Source organism: Mustela erminea, chromosome 16, assembly GCF_009829155.1.
Source record: "Mustela erminea isolate mMusErm1 chromosome 16, mMusErm1.Pri, whole genome shotgun sequence".
Taxonomy (NCBI): domain Eukaryota; kingdom Metazoa; phylum Chordata; class Mammalia; order Carnivora; family Mustelidae; genus Mustela; species Mustela erminea.
Genome location: NC_045629.1, coordinates 197,352 through 222,393, shown reverse-complemented (window position 1 = coordinate 222,393; position 25,042 = coordinate 197,352). Strand labels below are relative to the sequence as shown.

The following is a 25,042-nucleotide window of genomic DNA, read 5'->3' as shown; positions in this document are numbered from 1 at the left end:
CTGCACAAGAAAACTACTGCTCAAAACCACTAATGGGGGGGGGGGGTAGGTAGTTACATTACCACCAGTTTTCTGCAGACAGTGGAGCATAGATTCAGAGGACTGAGACATAGCCAGGTTCGTGTTTGGGGAACTGACTGGTGCCCCGATGGGGGAGCAGAATTGAGACCCACCAGCACTCAGCCTAAGGATCCTCAGGGTCACACAGGGAAAAGTAGCTTCCCTGTTCAGAAGTGCATTTGGGAGAGGTGACAAGGCCTCTGTAGGCCTCTGTAGTCCACAAAGGACTCTGTAGGGGCACTATCAAACTGTCCCACCCACGAAAACAGGAACAGCAAAGATGCTGGCTGAGGGATACAAACTTGCTGCACCAGCTGTGTGTTCTGATTTTCCATAAACTCTGAACCTTCGCTTCCTGCTGCTGCCTTCTGCAACAAGCCAGCAGGGCCACAGCTTGAGAGCTTGAGTTCATTTGGGAGAGTAAGTGTTAAGACCTCCCCAGAGGCAAAGGACAATGAGGGCTCCATCTAATGGTACAGGAACAAAGTAGCTGGCTGAGGGTAACAAACCCCCACAGCTCTGGCTGGCTGTGTGTTGCAATTCACCACAAACATTGAACCACTAATCCTTGGGACTACAAGCCAGCACTGGCCACAATGCAGGGAAACCCTTCCCCAAAGGATCTGGGCAGGTCCACACCTCAGGGGCCTCTGAAATGTGGAGTTTTGAAAAAGAGATATGCCTAAGATAAAACACAGGAGTGTTGCCCCTTTTGGCAGGCAGACAGCTCTGAAACAAGCAGGGTAAGGCAGGTAACCAACTGAAACCAGGGACACAGCAAGGGTCTTTCCAGATCTATGCGGGCTCACTAAAGAAGGGTGATGTGCATTTCCCAATCCAGACATAAGAAGACAAGGTAAAGTCATTTTCTTCTTTCACCCACCAGCTTGATCCACTTCAGTAAGCTAAGGAGTGCCAAGTGGAAAACAGAGCCCTATACCAAGCTCAGTCCCCTTCCCTCTCACCCTTCATGCACATTTCCACTGGAACAATCCCACCTGAGAAACAGAGCAGCAGGTCTATCCCCTAGAAGACCAGCACAAACCCACATAGTTTGCTACAAAACAGTCAACTCTAGGGGAAACAGGATCTAGCAACCTCTGGGGTTCTTTTTACTTTTTGTCGGTTTCTTTTTGTTTTTGTCTTTTTTTTTTTTTTTTGGTCTTTTTTTTTCATGTTTTGTTTTTTAGATATAGAAACAGCATTTTTTATTTTTTTATTATATTTTATATTTTCTAATCTTTAACTTTTCTCTTTTCTTTCTACCTTTTTTCTAAAAACATTTTCATAACAAACAAAAACACATCTAGGAACTAGCTTCCTATATGTACTTTAACTTATATTCCCTTTAACGTTTTTTTCACTTTTTCATGTTTATTTATTTTTTGCTCTAATTTCTTTCTTCTTAATGGCACCTTCCCACCTTAATGGCAAGACAGAGGAATTCACCCCAAAAGAAAGAACAGGAAGAAATGACAGCGAGAGATTTAATCCATGCACGTATAAATAAAGTGTTTCAACTAAAATTTAAAACAACAACTATAAGGATATTAGCTGCGCTTGAAAAATCCATTGAAGACATTAGAGAATCTGTTATGGGAAATAAAAGAACTAAATTTAATTAGGTTAAAATTAAAACCGCTCTTATTGAAATACAATAAAAAAAAGGATGTGGGGTGCCTTGGTGGCTCAGTTGGTTAAAAGTCTGCCTTCAGCTCAGGTCATGATCCTGGGGTCCTAGGATCAAATCCCACACTGGGCTTCCTGTTCAGCAGGGTACCTGCTTCTCCCTCTCCCTCTGTCTGCGGCTCCCCCTTCTTATGCTGCCAAATAAATAAATAAAATCTCTTAAAACAAAAATGGAAGCTCTTTGGGTGCTTGGGTGGCTTAGTAAGTTAAGCCTCTGCCGTTGGCTCAATCATGATCCCTGCATCCTGGGACCAAACCCAGTGACAAGCTCCCCGCCCAACCTGGACTACTCCTCCCTCTCTGCCTCTCCACCCCACTCAGGCACTTGCGCTCTCTCTCTCTCACTTGCTCTCTCTCAAATAAATTTTTAAAAATCTTTTTAAAAAATAAAGGAATATGTGACAACCAAACCAACCCTGCGAAACTTTGAGTCAAGAGAAAGCCCAAAAGTAACGAAGACCAAGAAGGAACAGAGACAATCTATAGATAGCAACAGTGACTTTACAGGTAATACAACGGAATTACATTCATATCCTCCAATAATTACTCTGAATATAAATGGACTAAATGCCCAATCAAAAGATATAAGGTATCAGGGACGCCTGGGTGGCTCAGTTGGTTGAGCAGCTGCCTTCGGCTCAGGTCATGATCCCAGCGTGCTGGGATCGAGTCCCACATCAGGCTCCTTGCTCGGCGGGGAGCCTACTTCTCCCTCTGTCTCTGCCTGCCATTCTGTCTGCCTGTGCTCGCTCGCTTCCCCCCCCTCTGATAAATAAATAAAATCTTAAAAAAAAAAAGATATAAGGTATCAGAATGTATATTAAAAAAAATAATAATAAAACCTGGGGCACCTGGGTGGCTTAGTGGGTTAAACCTCTGCCTTTGGCTCAGGTCATGATCTCAGGGTCCTGGGATCAAGCCCCACATCGGGCTCTTTGCTCAACAGGGGGCCTACTTCCCCCTCCCCTCTGCCTGCCTCTCTACCTACTTGTGATCTCTCTATCTCTGTCAAATAAATAAAATCTTTTAAAAAATAAAAAATTAATAAATAGATAAAACAAGACACCCTGATATGCTGCATAATTATAAGAGACTCATTTTGGGCCTAACAACACCTCCAGATTGAAAGTGAGAGAGCGGACAAAAATTTACCATGCTAATGTACATCAAAAGAAAGCTGGATTGGGGTGCCTGGGTGGCTCAGTGGTTTAAGCCTCTGCCTTCGGCTCAGGTCATGATCTCAGGGTCCTGGGATCGAGCCCCACATCGGTCTCTCTGCTCAGCGGGGAGCCTGCTTCCCCCTGCCTCTCTGCCTCCTTGTGATCTCTGTCTATCAAATAGATAAATAAAAATCTTAAAAAAAAAAAAAGAAAGAAAGAAAGCTGGATTAGCCATACATGTATCAGACAAACTAGATTTTAACCCAAAGACTTTAATGGCACATGAAGAAGGACACTACATTATACCAAAAGGGTCTATTCCAATATTTATGTCCTGGGATGCCTGGGTGACTCAGCCGGTTAAGCGTCTGCCTTTGGCTCAGGTCATGATCCCAGGCTCCTGGGATCGAGTCCCACATCAGGCTCCTTGCTAAGCAGGGAGCCTGCTTCTCCCTCTGCCTACGGCTCCCTGCTATGTGCTCTCTATCTGACAAATAAATAAATAATATCTTTTTTTAAAAAAGAGTAAATATTTATGCCCCTAACTTGGGGGAAGCCAAGTAAATAAATCAGTTAATAACAAAATTAAAGAAATTAATTGATTATGATACAATAAATAGTAGAGGACTTGAATACCCCATTCACAGCAATGGACAGATTTTCTAAGCAGATCAACAAGGAAACAAGGACTCTGAATGACACAATGGACCAGATGGACTTCACAGATATATTCAGTGTATTTCATCCTAAAGCAGCAGAATACACATTCTTCTCAATTGCACATGGGACATTCTCCAGATCATAAACTGAATCACAAATCAGCACTCAACTGGTACAAAAAAGACTGAGATCATACCATGCATATTTTCAGACTACAAAGCTCTGAAACTGAAAAGTCAACCACAAGAAGAAATTTGGAAGGACCACAAATACATGGAGGTTAAAAATCATCCTACTAAAGAACTGAATGGGTCAACCAGGAAATTAAAGAAGAATTTTTTAAATACACAGAAGTAAATGGAAATGAAAACACAACAGTTCTAACCCTTTGGGACGCACGAGAGGCGGTTCTAAGAGGGAAGTATATATCAATACAGGTCTTTTTCAAGTAACGAGAAAAGTCTCAAATATACAATCTAACCTTATACCTAAAGGAGCTGGAAAATGAAAAGCAAATAAAGCCTAATTCCAGCAGAAGATAAAAACAGATTAGAGCAAAAATCAATGATACATAAACCAAAAAAAAAAAAAAAAAGAAAGAAAGAAAGGAAGAAAAGAAAGAAAGAAAAGGTAGAACAGATCAGCAAAATTAGGAACTGGTTCTATGAAACAATTGTCTAGCTAGAGGTGTATCAAAGACAAAAGAGAAAGGACCCAAATAAATGAAAGAGGAGAATCAAACCGAGCACCACACACATACAATTATAAGACAATATTATGAGCAATTAAAGCCAAAAAATTAGGCAATCTGGAAGAAATGGATGCATTCCTAGACAAATGAAAACCAAAAGTGAAACAGGAAGAAACAAAACCTAAACAGAACCATAACAGCAAAGAAACTGAAGCAGTAATCAAAATCTCTCAACAAACAGGTGTCCAGGACTGGATGGCTTAGCAGGGGAATTCTACCAAACATTCAAAGAGAATTAATGCCTATTCTTCTGAAGCTGTCCCAAGAAATAAAAATGGAAGGAAAATTTCCAAACTCATTCTCAGAGACTAGCATTACCTTGATCCGAAAACCAGGCTAAGTCCCCATCAAAAAGGAGAATTTACAAACCAACATGGATGCAAAAATTCTCAGCAAGACACTAGCTAATATAGTACGTTCCTTAAAACATTATATTAAAGGAGTAAAAGGATTATTCACTACAACCAAGTGGAATTTATACTGGGCTACAGGGGTGGTTCAACATTAGCAAATTAATCATTGTGATACATCACATTAACAAAAGAAAGGACAAGACTCATACTCCTCTCAATTAATGCAAAAAAAAAAAAAAGACAAAATACAGCATCCTTTCTTTTTTTTTTTTTTTTTGACTCTTGATAGTGAATGATTACTTTTTGTTTTGGGGTTTTTTTTTTTTAATTTTTTATTTTTTATAAACATATATTTTTATCCCCAGGGGTACAGGTCTCTGAATCGCCAGGTTTACACACTTCACAGCACTCACCAAAGCACATACCCTCCCCAATGTCCACAACCCCACTCCCCTTCTCCCAACCCCCCTCCCCCCAGCAACCCTCAGTTAGTTTTGTGAGATTAAGAGTCACTTATGGTTTGTCTCCCTCCCAATCCCATCTTATTTCCCTTGATTCTTCTCCTATCTACTTAAGCCCCCATGTTGCATCACCACTTCCTCATATCAGGGAGATCATATGATAGTTGTCTTTCTCTGCTTGACTTATTTCGCTAAGCATGATACACTCAAGTTCCATCCATATTGTCGCAAATGGCAAGATTTCATTTCTTTTGATGGCTGCATAGTATTCCATTGTGTATATATACCACATCTTCTTGATCCATTCATCTGTTGATGGACATCTAGGTTCTTTCCATAGTTTGGCTTTGTGGACATTGATGCTATAAACATTCGGGTGCACGTGCCCCTTTGGATCACTACGTTTGTATCCTTAGGGTAAATACCCAGTAGTGCAATTGCTGGGTCATAGGGCAGTTCTATTTTCAACATTTTGAGGAACCTCCATGCTGTTTTCCAGAGTGGCTGCACCAGCTTGCATTCCCACCAACAGTGTAGGAGGGTTCCCCTTTCTCCGCATCCTCGCCAGCATCTGTCATTTCCTGACTTGTTGATTTTAGCCATTCTGACTGGTGTGAGGTGATATCTCATTGTGGTTTTGATTTGTATTTCCCTGATGCCGAGTGATATGGAGCACTTTTTCATGTGTCTGTTGGCCATCTGGATGTCTTCTTTGCAGAAATGTCTGTTCATGTCCTCTGCCCATTTCTTGATTGGATTATTTGTTCTTTGGGTGTTGAGTTTGCTAAGTTCTTTATAGATATTGGACACTAGCCCTTTATCTGATATGTCGTTTGCAAATATCTTCTCCCATTCTGTCAGTTGTCTTTTGGTTTTGTTAACTGTTTCCTTTGCTGTGCAAAAGCTTTTGATCTTGATGAAATCCCAATAGTTCATTTTTGCCCTTGCTTCCCTTGCCTTTGGCAATGTTCCTAGGAAGATGTTGCTGCGGCTGAGGTCGAAGAGGTTGCTGCCTGTGTTCTCCTCAAGGATTTGGATGGATTCCTTTCTCACATTGAGGTCCTTCATCCATTTTGAGTCTATTTTCGTGTGTGGTGTAAGGAAATGGTCCAATTTCATTTTTCTGCATGTGGCTGTCCAATTTTAACAATACCATTTATTGAAGAGGCTGTCTTTTTTCCATTGGACATTCTTTCCTACTTTGTCGAAGATTAGTTGACCATAGAGTTGAGGGTCTATTTCTGGGCTCTCTATTCTGTTCCATTGATCTGTGTGTCTGTTTTTGTGCCAGTACCATGCTGTCTTGATGATGACAGCTTTGTAATAGAGCTTGAAGTCCGGAATTGTAATGCCACCAACTTTGGCTTTCTTTTTCAATATCCCTTTGGCTATTCGAGCGAGGTCTTTTCTAGTTCCATATAAATTTTAAAATTATTTATTCTATTTCTTTGATAAAGATGGATGGTACTTTGATAGGAATTGCATTAAATGTGTAGATTGCTTTAGGTAGCATAGACATTTTCACAATATTTATTCTTCCAATCCAGGAGCATGGAACATTTTTCCATTTCTTTGTGTCTTCCTCAATTTCTTTCATGAGTACTTTATAGTGTTCTGAGTATAGATTCTGTGCCTCTTTGGTTAGGTTTATTCCTAGGTATCTTATGGTTTGGGGTGCAATTGTAAATGGGATTGACTCCTTAATTTCTCTTTCTTCTGTTTTGATGTTGGTGTAGAGAAATGCAACTGATTTCTGTGCATTGATTTTATATCCTGACACTTTACTGAATTCCTGTACAAGTTCTAGCAGTTTTGGAGTGGAGTCTTTTGGGTTTTCCACATGTAGTATCATATCATCTGTGAAGAGTGATAATTTGACTTCTTCTTTGCCGATTTGGATGCCTTTAATTTCCTTTTGTCGTCTGATTGCTGAGGCTAGGACCTCTAGTACTATGTTGAATAGCGGCAGTAATAATGGACACCCCTGCCGTGTTCCTGACCTTAGCGGAAAAGCTTTCAGTTTTTCTCCATTGAGAATGATATTTGCGGTGGGTTTTTCATAGATGGCTTTGATGATATTGAGGTATGGGCCCTCTATCCCTACACTTTGAAGAGTTTTGATCAGGAAGGGATGCTGTACTTTGTCAAATGCTTTCTCAGCATCTATTGAGAGGATCATATGGTTCTTGTTCTTTCTTTTATTGATGTGTTGTATCATATTGATTGATTTGCGGATGTTGAACCAACCTTGCAGCCCTGGAATAAATCCCACTTGGTCGTGGTGAATAATCCTGTTAATGTACTGTTGAATCCTATTGGTTAGTATTTTGGTGAGAATTTTCGCATCAAGGATATTGGTCTATAGCTCTCTTTTTTGATGGGATCCTTGTCTGGTTTTGGGATCAAAGTGATGCTGGCGTCATAAAATGAGTTTGGAAGTTTTCCTTCCATTTCTATTTTTTGGAACAGTTTCAGGAGAATAGGAATTAGTTCTTCTTTAAATGTTTGGTAGAATTCCCCCGGGAAGCCGTCTGGCCCTGGGCTTTTGTTTGTTTGGAGATTTTTAATGACTGTGTCAATCTCCTTACTGGTTATGGATCTGTTCAGACTTTCTATTTCTTCCTGGTTCAGTTGTGGTAGTTTATATGCTTCTAGGAATGCATCCATTTCTTCCAGATTGTCAAATTTGTTGGCGTGGAGTTGCTCATAGTATGTTCTTATAATAGTTTGTATTTCTTTGGTGTTAGTTGTGATCTCTCCTCTTTCATTCATGATTTTATTTATTTGGGTCCTTTCTCTTTTCTTTTTGATAAGTCGGGCCAGGGGTTTATCAATTTTATTAATTCTTTCAAAGAACCAGCTCCTAGTTTCGTTGATTTGCTCTATTGTTTTTTTTGGTTTCTGTTTCATTGATTTCTGCTCTGATCTTTATGATTTCTCTTCTCCTGCTGGGCTTAGGGTTTCTTTCTTGTTCTTTCTCCAGCTCCTTTAGGTTAGGGTTAGGTTGTGTACCTGAGACCTTTCTTGTTTCTTGAGAAAGGCTTCTACCGCTATATATTTTCCTCTCAGGATTGCCTTTGTTGTGTCCCACAGATTTTGAACCATTGTATTTTCATTATCATTTGTTTTCATGATTTTTTTCAATTCTTCTTTAATTTCCCGGTTGACCCATTCATTCTTTAGAAGGATGGTGTTTAATCTCCATGTATTTGGGTTCTTTCCAAACTTCCTCTTGTGGTTGAGTTCTAGCTTCAGAGCATTGTGGTCTGAAAATATGTAGGGAATGATCTCAATCTTTTGATACCGGTTGAGTCCTGATTTAGGACCGAGGATGTGATCTATTCTGGAGAATGTTCATGTGCACTAGAGAAGAATGTGTATTCTGTTGCTTTGGGATGAAATGTTCTGAATATATCTGTGATGTCCATCTGGTCCAGTGTGTCGTTTAAGGCCTTTATTTCCTTGCTGATCTTTTGCTTGGATATCTGTCCATTTCAGTGAGGGGAGTGTTAAAGTCCCCTACTATTATTGTATTATTGTTGATGTGTTTCTTTGATTTTGTTATTAATTGGTTTATATAGTTGGGGGCATAGATATTTAAAATTGTTAAATCTTCTTGTTGGACAGACCCTTTCAGTATGATATAGTGTCCTTCCTCATCTCTTATTATAGTCTTTGGCTTAAAATCTAATTGATCTGATATAAGGATTGCCACTCCTGCTTTCTTCTGATGTCCATTAGCATGGTAAATTCTTTTCCACCCCCTCACTTTAAATCTGGAGGTGTCTTCGGGCTTAAAATGAGTTTCTTGGAGACAACATATAAATGGCTTTTGTTTTTTATCCATTCTGATACCCTGTGTCTTTTGACTGGGGCATTTAGCCCATTAACCTTCAGGGTAACTATTGAGAGATACGAATTTAGTGCCATTGTATTGCCTATAAGGTGACTGTTACTGTATATTGTCTCTGTTCCTTACTGATCTACCAGTTGTAGGCTCTCTCTTTGCTTAGAGGACCCCTTTCAATATTTCCTGTAGAGCTGGTTTGGTGTTTGCAAATTCTTTCAGTTTTTGTTTGTCTTGGAAGCTTTTAATCTCTCCTTCCATTTTCTTTTTGTTTTTTTAAGATTTTATTTATTTATTTGACAGACAGAGATCACAAGTAGGCAGAGAGGCAGGCAGAGAGTGAGAGAGAGGAGGAAGCAGGCTCCCCACGGAGCAGAGAGCCCGATGCGGGGCTCGATCCCATGACCCTGGGATCATTACCTGAGCCGAAGGCAGAGGCTTTAACCCACTGAGCCACCCAGGCGCCCCTCTCCTTCCATTTTTAATGATAGCCTAGCTGGATATAGTATTCTTGGCTGCATGTTTTTCTCGTTTAGTGCTTTGAAAATATCATGCCAGCTGTTTCTGGCCTGCCAAGTCTCTGTGGATAAGTCAGCTGCCAATCTAATATTTTTATCATTGTATGTTACAGACTTCTTTTCCCGGGCTGCTTTCAGGATTTTCTCTTTATCACTAAGTCTTGAAAATTTTACTATTAGGTGACGGGGTGTGGGCCTATTCTTATTGATTTTGAGGGGCGTTCTCTGAACCTCCTGAATTTTGATGCTCGTTCCCTTTGCCATATTGGGGAAATTCTCCCCAATAATTCTCTCCAGTATACCTTCTGCTCCCCTCTCTCTTTCTTCTTCTTCTGGAATCCCAATTATTCTAATGTTGTTTCGTCTTATGGTGTCACTTATCTCTCGAATTCTCCCCTCGGGTCCAGTAGCTGTTTGTCCCTCTTTTGCTCAGCTTTTTTATTCTCTGTCATTTGGTCTTCTATATTACTAGTTCTTTCTTCTGCCTCATTTATCCTAGCAGTGAGAGCCTCCATTTTTTATTGCACCTCATTAATAGCTTTTTTGATTTCAACTTGGTTAGATTTTAGTTCTTTTATTTCTCCAGAAAGGGCTTTTATATCTCCCGAGAGGGTTTCTCTAATATCTTCCATGCCTTTTTCGAGCCCGGCTAGAACCTTGAGAATTGTCATTCTGAACTCTAGATCTGACAGAGTACCAATGTCTGTATTGATCAGGTCCCCAGCCTTTGGTACTGCCTCTTGTTCTTTTTTTTGTGGTGAATTTTTCTGCCTTGTCATTTTGTCCCGATAAGAGTATATGAAGGAGCAAGTAAAATACTAAAAGGGTGGCAACAACCCCAGGAAAATATGCTTTAACCAAATCAGAAGAGATCCCAAATCGTGATGGAGGAGAAACGGGATAAAAAGAGGTTCAAAAAGAAAGAAAAAAGAAAAGAAAAGAAAAGAATTTTTAAAAAAAGAAAACGTATAAAGAAAAATATAAAAAAGAAAAAATATATATATATTAGATAAACTAGTTAAAAAACTTTAAAAAAAGAAAAGGGTAAAAGTTAAAAAATATTTTAGCAGAAAAAGAGAAAAAAAATGAAAAAGAAAAAAAATTAAATTAACTGCAAGACTAAAGAAATCACAGGGAGAAAGCCATGAGTTCTGTGCTTTGCTTTCTCCTCCTCTGGAATTCTGCTGCTCTCCTTGGTATTGAAACCACACTCCTTGGTAGGTGAACTTGGTCTCCGCTGGATTTCTTGTTGATCTTCTGGGGGAGGGGCCTGGTGTAGTGATTCTCAAGAGTCTTTGCCCCAGGCGGAATTGCACCACCCTTACCAGGGGCTGGGCTGAGTAATCCGCTCGGGTTTGCTTTCAAGAGCTTTTGTTCCCTGAGCGCTTTCCGTAGAGTTCTGGAGGACGGGAATACAAATGGCGGTCTCCTGGTTTCCGGCCTGGAGGAGCCGAGAGCCCGGGGCCCCACTCCTCAGTGTGCCCTCAGAGAACAGCGCCCAGTTACTCCCGTCTGCCTGACCTCCGGCCGTGCTCCGAGCTCACCGAGCCTGCGACCGGTTCAAGGTAACACCGAGCTGTGAGCTTACTGTCGGCTCTGTCTCTGTAGCCGGCTTTCCCGTTCCAATACCCACAAGCTCTGCGACACTCAGACTCCCCCGATCCTTCTGTGACCCTGCGGGACCTGAGGCCACGCTGACCCCGCGTGGGCTTCGTCCCGGTTTAGCCTCTGGAGCGATGTCCCTCAGTGGAACAGACTTTTAAAAGTCCTGATTTTGTGCTCCATTGCTCCGCCGCTTGCCCGGAGCCGGTCCCCCCGGGGTCTATCTTCCCGTCGCTTCGGATTCACTTCTCCGCCAGTCCTACCTTTCAGAAAGTGGTTGTTTTTCTGTTTCCAGAATTGCTGTTCTTCTTCTCTTCGATCTGCCGATGGATTTGTAGGTGTTTTCAATCTTTAGATAAGTTATCTAGCTGATCTCCTGCTAGCTGAAGTAGTCTCAGCCTGCTACTTCTCCGCCATCTTGACTCCTCCACAGCATCCTTTCTTGATTGAAGCTCTCCACAGTGTAGGGAAAGAGGGGACATGTCTCAATATGATAAAAAGTCATCTATGAAAAACCCACAGAAAACATCATCCTCAATGGTAAAAACCTGAGAGGTTTCCCCTTGAATCAGGAATAACAGAACAGGGATGTCCACTCTCACCACTGTTTTCCAACATAGTACTGAAGTCCTAGACTCAGCAAACAGACAACAAAAGAAAAGGCATCTGAATTGGCAAAGAGGTCGTCAAACTCTCACTCTTTGCAGACAACATGATACTATATGTAGAAAATCCAAAGACTCCACCCAAACATCTCTAGAACTGATAAAGAAATCAGCAAAGTCAAGGGTATAAAAGCAACTCACAGAAGTCTATTCCATTTCTATACACTAACAATGAAGCAGCAGAAAGAGAAATCAAGGAATTGATCCCATTTACAATTGCACCCAAAACCATAAGACTCCTAGGAAAAACCTAACTAAAGAGATTTCTGTACTCTAGCAACTACAGAACACTAATGAAAGAAATGGAGGAAGATACAGAGATGGAAAAACATTCCATGCTCCTAGACTGGAAGAACAAATATTGTTAAAATGTCTATGCTTCTCAAAGCAATCTACATATTCAATGTAATCCCTATCAAAATACCATCAACTTTTTTCACAAAGCTAGAACAGATAACCCTAAAATTTGTATGGAACCACAAAATACCCCAAATAGCCAAAGGAATATTGAAAAAGAAAGCCAAAGCTGGTGGTGTCATAATCCTGGACTTCAAGCTATAGTACAAAGATGTACTCATCAAGGCAGTATGGTACTAGCACAAAAACAGACATATAGATCAATGGAACAGAACAGAAAACACAGAAATGAACCCTCACCTCTATGGTCAACTAATCTTTGACAAAGCAGAAAAGATATCCTATGGAAAAAAAGAGTCTTTTCAACAAATGGTGTTGGGAAAACTGGAGAGCAACATGCAGAAGAATGAAACTGGACCACTTTTCTTACACCATACAAAAATAAATTTGAAATGGATGAAATACCTCAGGGCGCCTGGGTGGCTCAGTTGGTTGGGTGAGCACCTTCAGCTCGGGTCATGATTCCGGAGTCCTGGGATCAAGTCCTGCATTGGGCTCCCTTCTCAGCGGGGAGTCTGCTTCTCCCTCTGACCTTCTCCCATCTCGTGCTCTCTCTCTCACTCTCTCTCAAATAAATAAATCAAATTAAATTAAAAAAAAAAAAAAAAGAAATGGATGAAAGACCTAACTGTGAGAGAGAAATCCACCAAAACCATGAAGGAAATCACATTCAGCAATCTCTTTGTCTTTAGCCACAGCAACTTCTTGCAAGACGTCTCCAAAGGTAAGAGAAACAAAAGCAAAAATGAACTACGGGGATTTCATCAGGATAAAAGCTTTTCCATAGCAAAGGAAATGGTCAAAAGCACAGGCAACCTATGGCATGGGAGAAGATATTTGCAAATGATATATCAGATGAAGGCCTAGTGCCCTAGAACTTGGTCACCTGGTGGCTCAAGTGGTTAAACATCTGCCTTTGGCTCAGGTCATGAACCCAGAGTCCTGGGATCAAGTCCTGCATCAGCTCCCTGCTCAGCAGGGAGATGGCTTCTCCTTCTCCCTCTACCTTTCCCTCCTGCTCATGCTCGCTCTCTCTCGCTCTCTCTCTCTGTCATATAAATAAATAAAATCTTAAAAAAAGAACTTTTCAAACTCAACACCCCAAAAAACAAAAAGTCCAGTCAAGAAATCATCAAAAGATATGAACAGACCTTTCTCCAAAGAAGATGGCAACAGCCACATGAGAAAATGCTCAACAACACTCAGCATCAGGGAAATACAACTCAAAACCAAAATAAGATTCCACCTCATACCAGTCTGAATGGCTAAAATTAACAAGAAAGGAAACAACAAATGTTGGTAAGGATGCAGAAAAAGGGGAACCCTCTTACACTGTTGGTGGGAATGCAAAGTTGAAAATAGAGCTACCCTATGATCCAGCAAAAGCACTACTCTAGGTATTTATCCAAAGTGCATAAACATAGTGATTTGAAGGAGCACATGCACCTCAATGTTTATAGCTGCAAGGTCCACAATAGCCAAACCATGGAAAGAGCCCAGATGTCCATCAACAGATGAATGAATAAAGAAGATGTGGAGTAATAAATATACAATAAAATATTACTCAGCCATCAAAACTATATAAATATATGTAAATATATATACATATGTGTGTGATGGAATATTACTCTTATGTGGAATTTAAGAAATAAAACTGATGAACATACGGGAAGGGAAGAAAAAATAAGATAAAAACAGAGTAGAACACAAATCACAAAAGACTCAATGATAGGAAACAGTTATCAGAGGAGAGATTGGATCAGGGGAAGGGATAATTGGGTGATGGGCATTAAAGAGGGCACTTGACGAATGAGCACTGGGTGTTACATGCATCTGATGAATCATATCAGTTGTGACTCTACCCCTGAAACTAATAATACACTATCTGTTAACTAAACTGAATTTAAATATAAAAATTTTTTAAAAGTTGAAAAACAAAATTTAAGGAATCCCTCAAAAAGGATTATGAAATTTTAATTTTAAAAATTTTGATGGAAGTGCCTCCCCTTCCAACTTCATATATGTGGAAGATATGACTGGTTTAGTATTAAATAACTTCACTGACACACTAATAACTAAAGAAGTAGGTCTAACTTAGCTCCCATTATGAAATAGCATAACTTATACATCACTTAATTCATTTTTTTTTCTTTTCTTTCTTTCTTTTTTTTTTTTTTTTTTTGCTTGTTTCTACATCTGTGTTATAGGTGAGACTTGATTCTTTTTGCATGGGATTTTAGATTAAAGAGGAAATGATAACTTACAACATTTTTATATTTGAAAGATAAATGAGTAAAAAGATTCAATTTATATGGAGCTTAAAATAGTTACCTACTTTCTCCCTTCTCAGACCAATCTTTTAGAATGGAATATTACTTATAGTTAAAAGATTAACTTAAAATATAATTGTCTTTAACACACTTGATCTGAAAGTATAGTTCTCACTAAATTTCCTCCTATTTTTATAGGTAAAACATTAGTGGAACATAGCAGGGGGTAAGTTTTTCCATTTTATTTTTTATTGACCCTGGCTGGTAATGAGTAGGTTTTTGGGGTTTGTTTGTTTGTTTGTTTGTTTGTTTTTGCCTTATACTTGGTGAGAAGTCAAAAGAGAAACTCAAGACATGACAGATTACCTTCTTAGCAGTTTAATCTCTTTCATCCCAGCTCTTACTTCCTGCCCCATCCTTCTTTCCTTACTGCCCAGATTAATTAGGCAGCCAATTTTATTCTTTTTAAGTTTTTTTTTTTTAAATAATCTCTACACCCAGTGTGGGGCTCAAGCTCATGACCCCAAGATCAAGAGATGCATGCTCTTCCAACTGAGCCAGCCAGTAGCCCCAATAGCCTATTATTTTAGTGTTTAAGTAAAGTCACACATTTCTACTTTGAGAACATCATTAAAAAAAAAGAACATCAAAATCACTCTCCACTTCAGAGTGTGCTTTGCTTCTCTGTGGGGTTATACCTTAGGGATCTTTTTCTCTTTTAAATTACTGATAAAAATGATCTTGCTTTATGTGTTATATGTCCTGAAAGCATATTATTTTGTTAAATACATATTAGAAAAAATATAAAATAATAAGAAAGGCAAGGAGGTAGAATGATTTTTATAAATCTGCATGGATTCATTTTAGATCTATAGATGAGGTTTTTTTCGACTTTGTTTAGCTAAGTATTTATTTAACCTAATTAACATTTTTTTAAAAATTCTATATTTTTGAAATAAGGGAAAGAGTCACTGACTTTGAAACTAACATTTTCCTTTTTTAAATGTCAGTTTTTGCTTTGGTTTTATAATCAAAGATAATTTCGTAGATTAAACAGTCTAGATGCATTGTTCTTAAAAAGGGACACTTTAAGTCCTATATTCACCCTGAATATTTAAACTGTCTCATGATATAGGTTTTTGGTTTGTGTTTGATACAAATGAATTTGTTGACTAAACATTAGCTTAATAAAAAATTATAAACCTCAGAAAAATAAGAGTTCAGCAACTCTTATTTGCAAAATACAATCTCAATATAAAAAATCAATGGTATTTATACATATAAACAATGACCAATACATAAATGCATTTTTTAAAAATTGTGCTAATAGGGGCGCCTGGGTGGCTCAGTGGGTTAAAGCCTCTGCCTTCGGCTTAGGTCACGATCTCAGGGTCCTGGGATCAAGCCCCACATCGGGCTCTCTGCTCAGCAGGGAGCCTGCTTCCCCTTCTCTCTCTGCCTGCCTCTCTGCCTACTTGTGATCTCCCTCTGGGTCAAATAAATGAATAAAATCTTTAAAAATAAATAAATAAATAAAACCTAAAAAATAAAATTTGCACTAATAGTACAAAGAGGAATAAAATACTTAAGGAATACATGTAACCAAGAAGGGGCAAGACTTTCACAGTGAAAACTACAAAATACAGTTGAAAGAAATTAAAGATCTAAATAAAACAGAAAGACAGCCATGTTCATGGATTGGAAAAGGGAAACTTAATCTTTTTTGAGAGAGAGAGAGTGAGAGTGCAGGGAGAGGGGAAGAGAGAGAGAGAGAGACAGAGAGAGAATCTTAACCAAGCTCCACTCCTAGCATGGAGCCTGACCATGGTCTCAATCTCATGACCCTAAGATCATGACCTGAGCCAAAATCAAGTCAGACACAACCAACTGATCCACCCAGGTACCCTGGAAAACTGATATTAAGATGACAATACTCTCCTATTTACAGACTTAATCCAATAAAAACCCCAGATGGCTGTTTGCAGAAGTTGACAAGCTAATGTTATTATTCACATGGAAAGTCAAGGAACCCAGAACAATTTTAATACTCTTGAAACTTAAAAAAAATTAAGGACTTCACAAGCTACAATAATTAAGAAAGTATGGTACTGGCATAAAGACAGCACATACATCAATGGAAGAGAATTCATAGTCAAGAAATAAACTCTTACATTTATGGTCAACTGAATTTTTTTAAAAAGCCAATAAAATAGAGTGGAAAAAGAATAATCTTTCAACTAATGGTGCTGGGACAACTGGATATCCACACACACAAAAATTAACTCAAAGTTAACCACAATTTTAAATAAAAAAGCTAAAACTATAAAACTCTTAGAAATAAATCTTCATGGAGCACCTGGGTGATTCAGTTGGTTAAGCATCTGCCTTTGGCTCAGGTCATGATCCTGGAGTCCCAGGATGGAGTCCCATATCAGGCTCCTTGCTCAGCAGGGAGCCTACTTCTCCCTCTGCCTGTTGCTCCCCCTGCTTCCGCTGGTCAAGTGCTCACTCTCTCTCTCTCATGAATAAAATCTTTAAAAAAAAAAAAAATACAATCTTAAAGAAATAAAACTAAACATCCACAGGGTGCCTGCGTGGCTCAATAGGTTAAAGCCTCTCTCTTCAGCTCAGGTCATGATCCCAGGGTCCTAGGATCAAGCCCCCCATCAGGCTCTCTGCTCAGCAGGGAGCCTGCTTCCCCATCTCTCTCTCTGCCTACTTGTGATCTGTCAAATAAATAAATAAAATCTTTTAAAAAACAAACAAACAAACACTTAAACATCCAAATACCATATGACCCAGCAATTACATTCCTGGGCATTTATCTTAGAAAAAAGAAAACCTATGTTCAAATAAAAATCTGTACACAACTGTTCATAGCAGCTTTATTCATAATAGCCCAAACTGGAAACAGCCTGGAGGTCCTTCAACAAGTAAAATGTTGAGCCAACCTGTAGTAAATTCATTTCATGGAATATTACTGAGCAATAAAATGAAAAAACTGATACACAACAACTTGGATTAATCTCCAGAGAATTAGGCTGAGTAAAAAAAAAAAAAAAAAAGAGAGAGAGAGAGAGAGAGAATGAATCCAGAAGATTACAAACCACAAAATTCCATCTCTATAACATTTCTGAAACAATGCAATGCTTAAAATGGTGAACAGATTAGTGACTACCAGGTGTTAGTGGTGAGAGTTACTGGAAGGGAGTGGGTATGATTATTAAAGGGATCCCTGTGCTAATGGAACTGTGCAGTATCTCTAGTAATGGTGAATACATGGCCCTATACATGTGTAAAACTGTATAGAACTAAACACGGACAGGTATAGGGAAATTTGTACAATATAATTGGATTGTATTAATGTCAATATATCTGTAGTGATGTTGTTTTACAGTTTTGCACATGTTGCTATTGGAGCAAACTGGGTGAAGGATACAGGAGATCTCTATTATTCTTTACAACTGTATGTAATTCTACAGCTATCTCAATTTTAAAAAGTAATTGCTTCTCAGGGACAGAATTACATACAGGAAAGAATAGGGTACGGATTGCTGGTTTTCAGGAGAAACTTTATTGTTCTATTTTACCTTATTTGTAGGCATATATTATTGATTAAAAAGAAAGAACACCTTCCTCCTTAAATGAGGTATATATGTGAAGTATTTAACAATAAATGTTAGCTCTCTTTCCCTTCTATTTAAGGATGATGTAGACTAAGATGTCAATACTAAGTAGTCTAATTCTGAATACAGCCACCAGTAAATCATCCTATGAGATTATCAAGGGCTAAAATTGGAATCTTAAGGTATTCCTACAAAAATAACTACAAGACAATCTCTCACCATCACTGAAGAACTTTAAAACTAAGACTCCTAGTCCTTCTTCAGCAAGTTGAAAGAAGTAATTCCAGGGAAATCTAGAGGCAAAGTAATAGAGGATGTACAATAGGTTTGTTCTTAGACAGAATCCTTTCATTATCATGGCGTTTTCTTATTAACTGCTCTCACTACTGCAAAAATTGAGGGCTCGTGTGTTCAGTATATCATTTCAAGCATTCTCATCATTTAATCATCATACTGATGCTGAAAGATAGGTATTATTTCCATTTTCAAGACAAAAGAGCTACAACCTAGAAATGTAATCAGAGAGCTAGTAAGCAACATGTCATTATTTCCCCCCATGTATGTTCAATTACAGAAGTAAGGATTCTAGCCACTGACTCTGCATTATCTCATCTTAACAAAAGTGCCTAACAATTACTATAATGTGCACCTTCTACACAAAGAAGGTACCACTGGCTGAGTTTCTGACTGGTACTTGGGATTCTCTGAGTATCTGGGAATTCACTAGGACATTTTTAAGTCTCAAGCCCATTCATTTTATCAGTCACTAGCTTGCTCCCAATCACGATGTCTCCCTTACCATACTGCACTCTATGGCCAACAACTACAGTATTGCTTTTCAAGCATCAAGGCTCCTTCCCTTCTACCAATTCACTTTACCAATCACCAATCCACAGGGCTACTGTAAAAAGACTCCAGAATGAGAACCTCCTTCCTATTTTCTTATTACATGTTCCTGAGCAATGCTGGTAAACCCTCTTAATCATTCCCTAGTCCTCTACTCACACACACATACAAACACATACATACACCAATTCCATACCCACACTTCTCTTTAGATCTCTCATTTCACTATCGTAATTCATGTCATCACATCTTCCCCAAGGTTAAAATCTGCTGTATACCCCTTCCCTATGGTCTCAAAAGAAAAATGTTCCCAGTCTCCAAAACTAAGGCCCTTCTGTAACAGAATCCAATCTTTCTAGCAAAGGGTCCTTATTTTCTACATTGGCTCTACCCCTCCTGCTTCAAAAAAGCAAAACGTTTCCCTTTCGTGAGAAACACTTTTCACCTGAAATGTAGCCCTATGTACTCATCAGTTCAAACTGACATATACATTATATTTAATACCTACCATCATACCCTTGCCATTATTCAAGAAGCACCAGAAATAAAGGAAGTTTTTTGATGAGAACCCAAAAAATTAAGAAAGGAGGGTGTCATCAGGAAGATATAATTTGCCTTTCCTCCCTTTGAGAATCTTGCCAAGATAGTTTTCTCCTTCAATGGGGAAAGAGTGGAGAGAACAGGGAGAGCTATAAGTCAGCCTGAGGAGGCAAAAGGAACTGTGAGTAAAGGGGAAGACCAGAAAATCCCAAAAGGTAAGTAACTGGGAGAGAAAGAGAGTATTTGTGGTCATTCCTGGCTTTTAGCAAGGAAAGGGAACACAAAGCACAAAGGAAAAAAGAACTAGGAAGGGACAGCGAAGGGGCCTAAGGCAGGAGGGAGCAAAAAACTAAAATACTCCCTAGCCTTTGAGCAACTGCCTGCTCCAATCTCTCCCTGGGACTGAAGTTTCACATATCTGTACATCCTAACATCAAGTAAGAACCAACTAATTCTCCTCAACCTCTCTGTTTTTCAGAAGTTCAACTTCTGAGACACCACTAATTCTCCCCTCTTCATCTTTGAATTCCTGGTGCCTATCTCATCTTCCTTTTATAATGTATCAGTTCAGTCCTCTCCCAACACCATTACCAATTCTACCACTTTAGTCCATGACCATATCAACTGTCATCTTAAGATTCCAGAAAGATCTCTGTGGCTTGTCCAAAATCACAGAATTAGTTATTTGCAGAGCTGAGGCTGGTACCCAAGTCTTCTACATTATTTCCCTATGTTTCTTCAGAGCTAGATACTTGCAAATATTCTGAACTAGTAGCCCTTCCATTCATTCATCAGATATTTATTAAGTACTTAATATGTATAAGCAGTACATATGGGAACTGGGGTGAAGGCATAATTAAAAATGCCACATCATTAGGATAGGTACAAATAAACCTAATGTAAGACCTGAAGCTCTGATACAGACAAAGTTACAAAGGAATACAGAATAAAGTTTACTTACAACTGGGATGATCGGAAAAAGGTGAGATTTGAAATGGACCTTGACAAATGACCAAAGTTCCAATAAGCAGAAATGAAAGAAATGGTATTACTCCAAACCAAGAACATGAGCAAATACCAAGAAGCAAGAAAATACAGTGAAAACAATCATTTATTTTACCTAAATGATAAATAATGAACAAAGCTGTAAAGTTAAGGAATAAGGTATGGCCACACTGTGGAAGCTGTGAATAACAGGCTATGAGAGCCTTAACAAAAGCAAGGTCTTTGTGACCTTGGGCAAATTACTTAACTTCTCTGCTGTGCCTCCATTTTCTTGTCCATAGAATAAGACTAATAGAACCTGTTTAATAGGATTGTTGAATTAAATGAGTTAATACGTATAAGGCTTTTAGCACAGATTAAGTCCAAAGTAAATGATTATATAGTCAATAAGAAGTAAAACGATGCGTAAGCAGAGGAATAAGAATATAATTAAAGTGGTGTCTCTAAGGGAAAATCATCTCAGAAGATGGAACAGGAACATGCTACATGGCTGGTACCACAAAAACACTCCAAGCATGGACCTGACCTAGGGTGGAAGAGATGGTATGTCACTTCTGACACTGTTATAAAAGACACCAGGGCCTCTTCCTTAGTCCATCCCTCTCTCTTTCTCTTCAGAAAGTCAGTTGCCATGTTTTAAGAACAGCCCTATGGAAGAGGCAAGGAACTGACACTTGCCAACAAACACATGGGTGAATTTGGAAGTGGATCCTACAGCCTTATTGACCCTTTATTTGACAGCAACTTGTAGAAGACCCTGAGCTGGAACCAGCCTGGTGAGCCATTCCCAGATTTCTGACCTTCAGAAACTATATGAAAACATAAGCATTTGTTTTAAGCTGCTTCAGTTTTGAGACAATTCACTAAACAGGAATAGATCACTAATACAATTATTGAAAAGCAAAACTCATAAATTCTTGCAAACTTATAGAATAAAGAGGGCAGAACTGAGTCTCAATTCAAAAACTAAGATTTCTAAGTTATATTTAACACCTGACATTAAATTTTTGGTTGCCGGGGTGCCTGGGTGGCTCAGTGGGTTAAAGCCCCTGCCTTCGGCTCAGGTCATGATCCCAGGGTCCTGGGATCGAGCCCCGCATCGGACTGTCTGCTCTGCGGAGAGCCTGCTTCCTCCTCTCTCTCTCTCTCTCTCTCTGCCTGCCTCTCTGCCTACTTGTGATCTCTGTCTGTCAAATAAATAAATAAAATCTTTAAAAAAAAAATTTTTTTTTGGTTGCCAAGGCATCCATTCCAGAAGATGTCCATCTTGAATAAACATAGCACCAGTTACATGACAATTACTAGCAAATCAGCATGATAAGGAATTAAGCCATCCCTCCTCATAAAGGTCCCTCTGTCAAAAAACCCTTGATAACCTATATAACTGACCCTCTGAGTGACCCAGCTTCTTTCTTCTGGTACCCTAATTCCCACTCTTGGGCTTTAAATTAGCCAATAAAGAACGAAGCTCCAAAACCCTATATACATCACTCTCAGAATATAATAAAGGCAGACCCCAGGTTCTCTTGTCTCCTTCTCCCTCAGACTCCCTCAGCCTTGCAGCATGGCCCTTGGGTGTGCAATATACCCTCCAAGACCTGAGTAATAAATCTCATTCTTCAAAGTTCCTTGATGGGTTTTTGTTGAAGTACATCCTGCAATCATAATAACCACAGGGTCTGCTAAGCCACAACAGTGGCTCTGGTTGGAGGAAATGGATTGCTACAAGTAATCTGGCAGCCAGGCAAGGTGCCTCAGGCACTCCTAGCCAAGCATCACTATGAATAGGCTGAGACCAACACAACCCAGAAGAAACAGTGAGGGCTTACTGGACTAAGAATATGCAATTGATGACCTCATAATACACAGAGTTTAAACTGAGCTCAAGGAAAAGTCAGCTATATAGCAGAGACAACTAACATAAATCTATAAGATTGCAGAGAACAAATCTGTAAAGTGAGAAAAAGCACAAAATCAAAAAAAAGGACATGACAGAGAAAGAGTAAAGAGAAGTAAATATGGGGTGCCTGGGTGGCGGCTCAGTTGAGCATCCAACTCTTGATTCTGGCTCAGGTCATGATCTCAGGGTTATGAGATTGAGCCCAGAGTCCAGCTTTCCTCTCAGTGGGGAGTCTGCTTAAGATTCTTTCCCTCTCCTCCTGCCCCTGACCCCACCTCATGCACTCATAATCTCCTCTCTATGTAAAAACAAATCTTTAAAGAGAAGTAAATGAGCAGATGCAAGACAGAAAGAGAATGAGGAGAGGAACAGTCTGGGATACTTGCCCCCCACCCCAAGAAGAATTAAAAGAAAGTGATAAATGTGTGAAATGCTACAGTGACCATGAGTTAACAAGTTCATGTAATTCCTTGATTTCTTTTCACATTTGAATATTTCTGGAATTGGAATGTGTCTTACAATCAATAGGTATGTCTGACATAGGTTTCTTTTCTTCCTTTATGATCAGTTACAATATTCAGTGTCTGACAATCAATTATATTCCAGAAACAAAGAAACATAATGATAAGGAAGTTGAACCAGTATATATGGACTATTTTTTTCAAGGAGTTTCTTTTCTTTCTTTTTCTTTCTTTCTTTCTTGTTTTCTTTAAAGGAGGAGGAGTCAAAAAGAAGGCACTTAGAGACATCTGGGTGGCTTAGTCAGTTAAGCCCAGCTCTTGATTTTTCACTCAGGCAATAATCTCACGGTCATGAGTTCAAGCCCCTAACACCCCTCCCCCTGCACACACACACCGTGGGCTCTGCGCTAGGCATGGAGCCCCCTTAAAACACTCTCTCTCCCCTCCCTCTGGTCCTCCCCACTCCTGGAATGCTCTCTCTTGGAGGAAAAAAAAAAAAAGGAAGCACAGTGTTTGCTTTTCAAAATTTTGTTTTAGTATGATGAGACAAGCATGTTTCTGAGCAAGGAACTTAGAAACAGCTTACAAAGGTAATGGCTTGAATGCCAAGACAAACACAATTCAGAGGAGGAAAAGATGTACTCACAAATACAGGTACAATCATCTAAATATCATTAATGTAGTATTTCCAGACACTGTGGTGTAAGTTGGTACACACAGTTTGGCCACGGTTAGCTTCGGACTCGGACTCCTCTCCTACTGACCCAGGAACAGAAGAACCAGAAACACTTTAGCATAGAAAGGAAAAGTGTGGCAACAGAGATATCTTGGGGGGGGGGGGCACATCCATTCCAATATCCACCGCTGTCTTCGAGTGTTACACGACAGTCAAAAATAGACAATGCCAAACTCTAGCGAGGGTAAATATATCTCACACGCTAGTTCCAGATTCAACTCCAGCTCACTCACTTCCGTCACCTCTCCCCTTCCCAGCGAAGTGGCTCTCCCCTCCGCGGACGCAGTGGTTATTCTTCAGGCCCTTCCATCCCACTGGGAAGGCGCCCTCGACCGCCCGCGGACGACTCAGTCCGCACACCTGGGCAAGAAACAGACCTCAGAAGAGGCAAACCGCAACGCTTGTTCTATCTGTTCACCGAAAACCTGCCGCAGCCTAGCGAAAGATCACCGTATACACAGCGCCCACCTCTCATCCCTACCAGCCTGAGGCCAGCCACGCACTCCTTGCGCCCCGTCTGCCCGGCCCATGGGGAAGAGAGGGAAGCGGAGACAGGCTGGCGCGGGGTGGGGGGAGGGCTCCAGAGTGACCAGGAATAACAGCGGGCCTGGTCTCACGCAGGTTCCCAACCCATAACTTCCTTACCTTCCGTCCACTACAGATACCGCTGCGGGGCATCTCTAGGCACACCGCCTGCGCCCACGCGCTCAAGATCCCCCAAACTCGCGCCTCTCCGTCCAGGAACCGGAAGGCTGCCAGCTTCCCAACGCTCAGGGCGCACCGTATAGCGCTCAGCAATTGGCTGGGCTGGGACAGGGGACGGGATTTCGCCGGCGCCCTCCCCTCCCGGCGCCGTGCGCCACGCGTGCGTCGTGATTGGAGGACGTTCGGATATGGGGCGGGACTTTTCAGCCTCTTGACTCCACAGACTTAATATGGGTTGTGATCACTGTGGTTAGTGTTCACCACCTGAGTATGGAAAGGGGTGCTTCGCTGCTCATGGCACTTATCCCCGAGGCTCGGGATTTTGCGGAGTGAGCGCTGGACGGGCTGCATTGCTGCCGATGGAGTTACTGGTTGGAGAGATGCTGGGCGGGTTTTTGGCAGCGGGGGTTGGGAGGGGGCAGGAGTTTTTCAAAAAAAGTTCTAAGGCAGTCTGTTTTGTCAAGCAACAACTGACCTTAAAAACTCGAGGGGCCTCCGGATGTGTCTAGAGATCAAAATGGAGTCTCTCATGTCCAGCAGGGGCCTGTGTCAAGTAATGACACAGTAGTTAAAGTTACTACAACCGGGAGTTATCGCTAGGATCCGTGGTCAACGGACACCAAGAACTGATAATGAGCAGAACCAAAGGAAGTCTCCTGGGGCCCAAGACCTATTAAATCCCTTTAAAAAGGGGAGGATTTTGGCAGCAAACTGTCAGATTCGATTCTTCAGACCTGACCCCTCTATATCTGACCACTTCAAGAAGGCAA

General features: G+C 40.2%; 1 protein-coding gene across 4 annotated transcripts in view; it reads right to left on the bottom strand.

The window, feature by feature from the left end:
• SPIDR (scaffold protein involved in DNA repair) overlaps positions 1-24,371 on the bottom strand; it is a 607,809-nt gene extending 583,438 nt beyond the window's left edge. For all 4 annotated transcript variants that reach the window (XM_032316108.1, XM_032316109.1, XM_032316110.1 and 1 more), the window contains exon 1: positions 24,213-24,371. In XM_032316108.1, coding sequence (XP_032171999.1) covers positions 24,213-24,245 — 33 coding nt within the window. In that variant the 5' untranslated portion in view covers positions 24,246-24,371. The remainder of the gene's footprint in view (positions 1-24,212) is intronic.
• Positions 24,372-25,042: the final 671 nt, after the last annotated feature.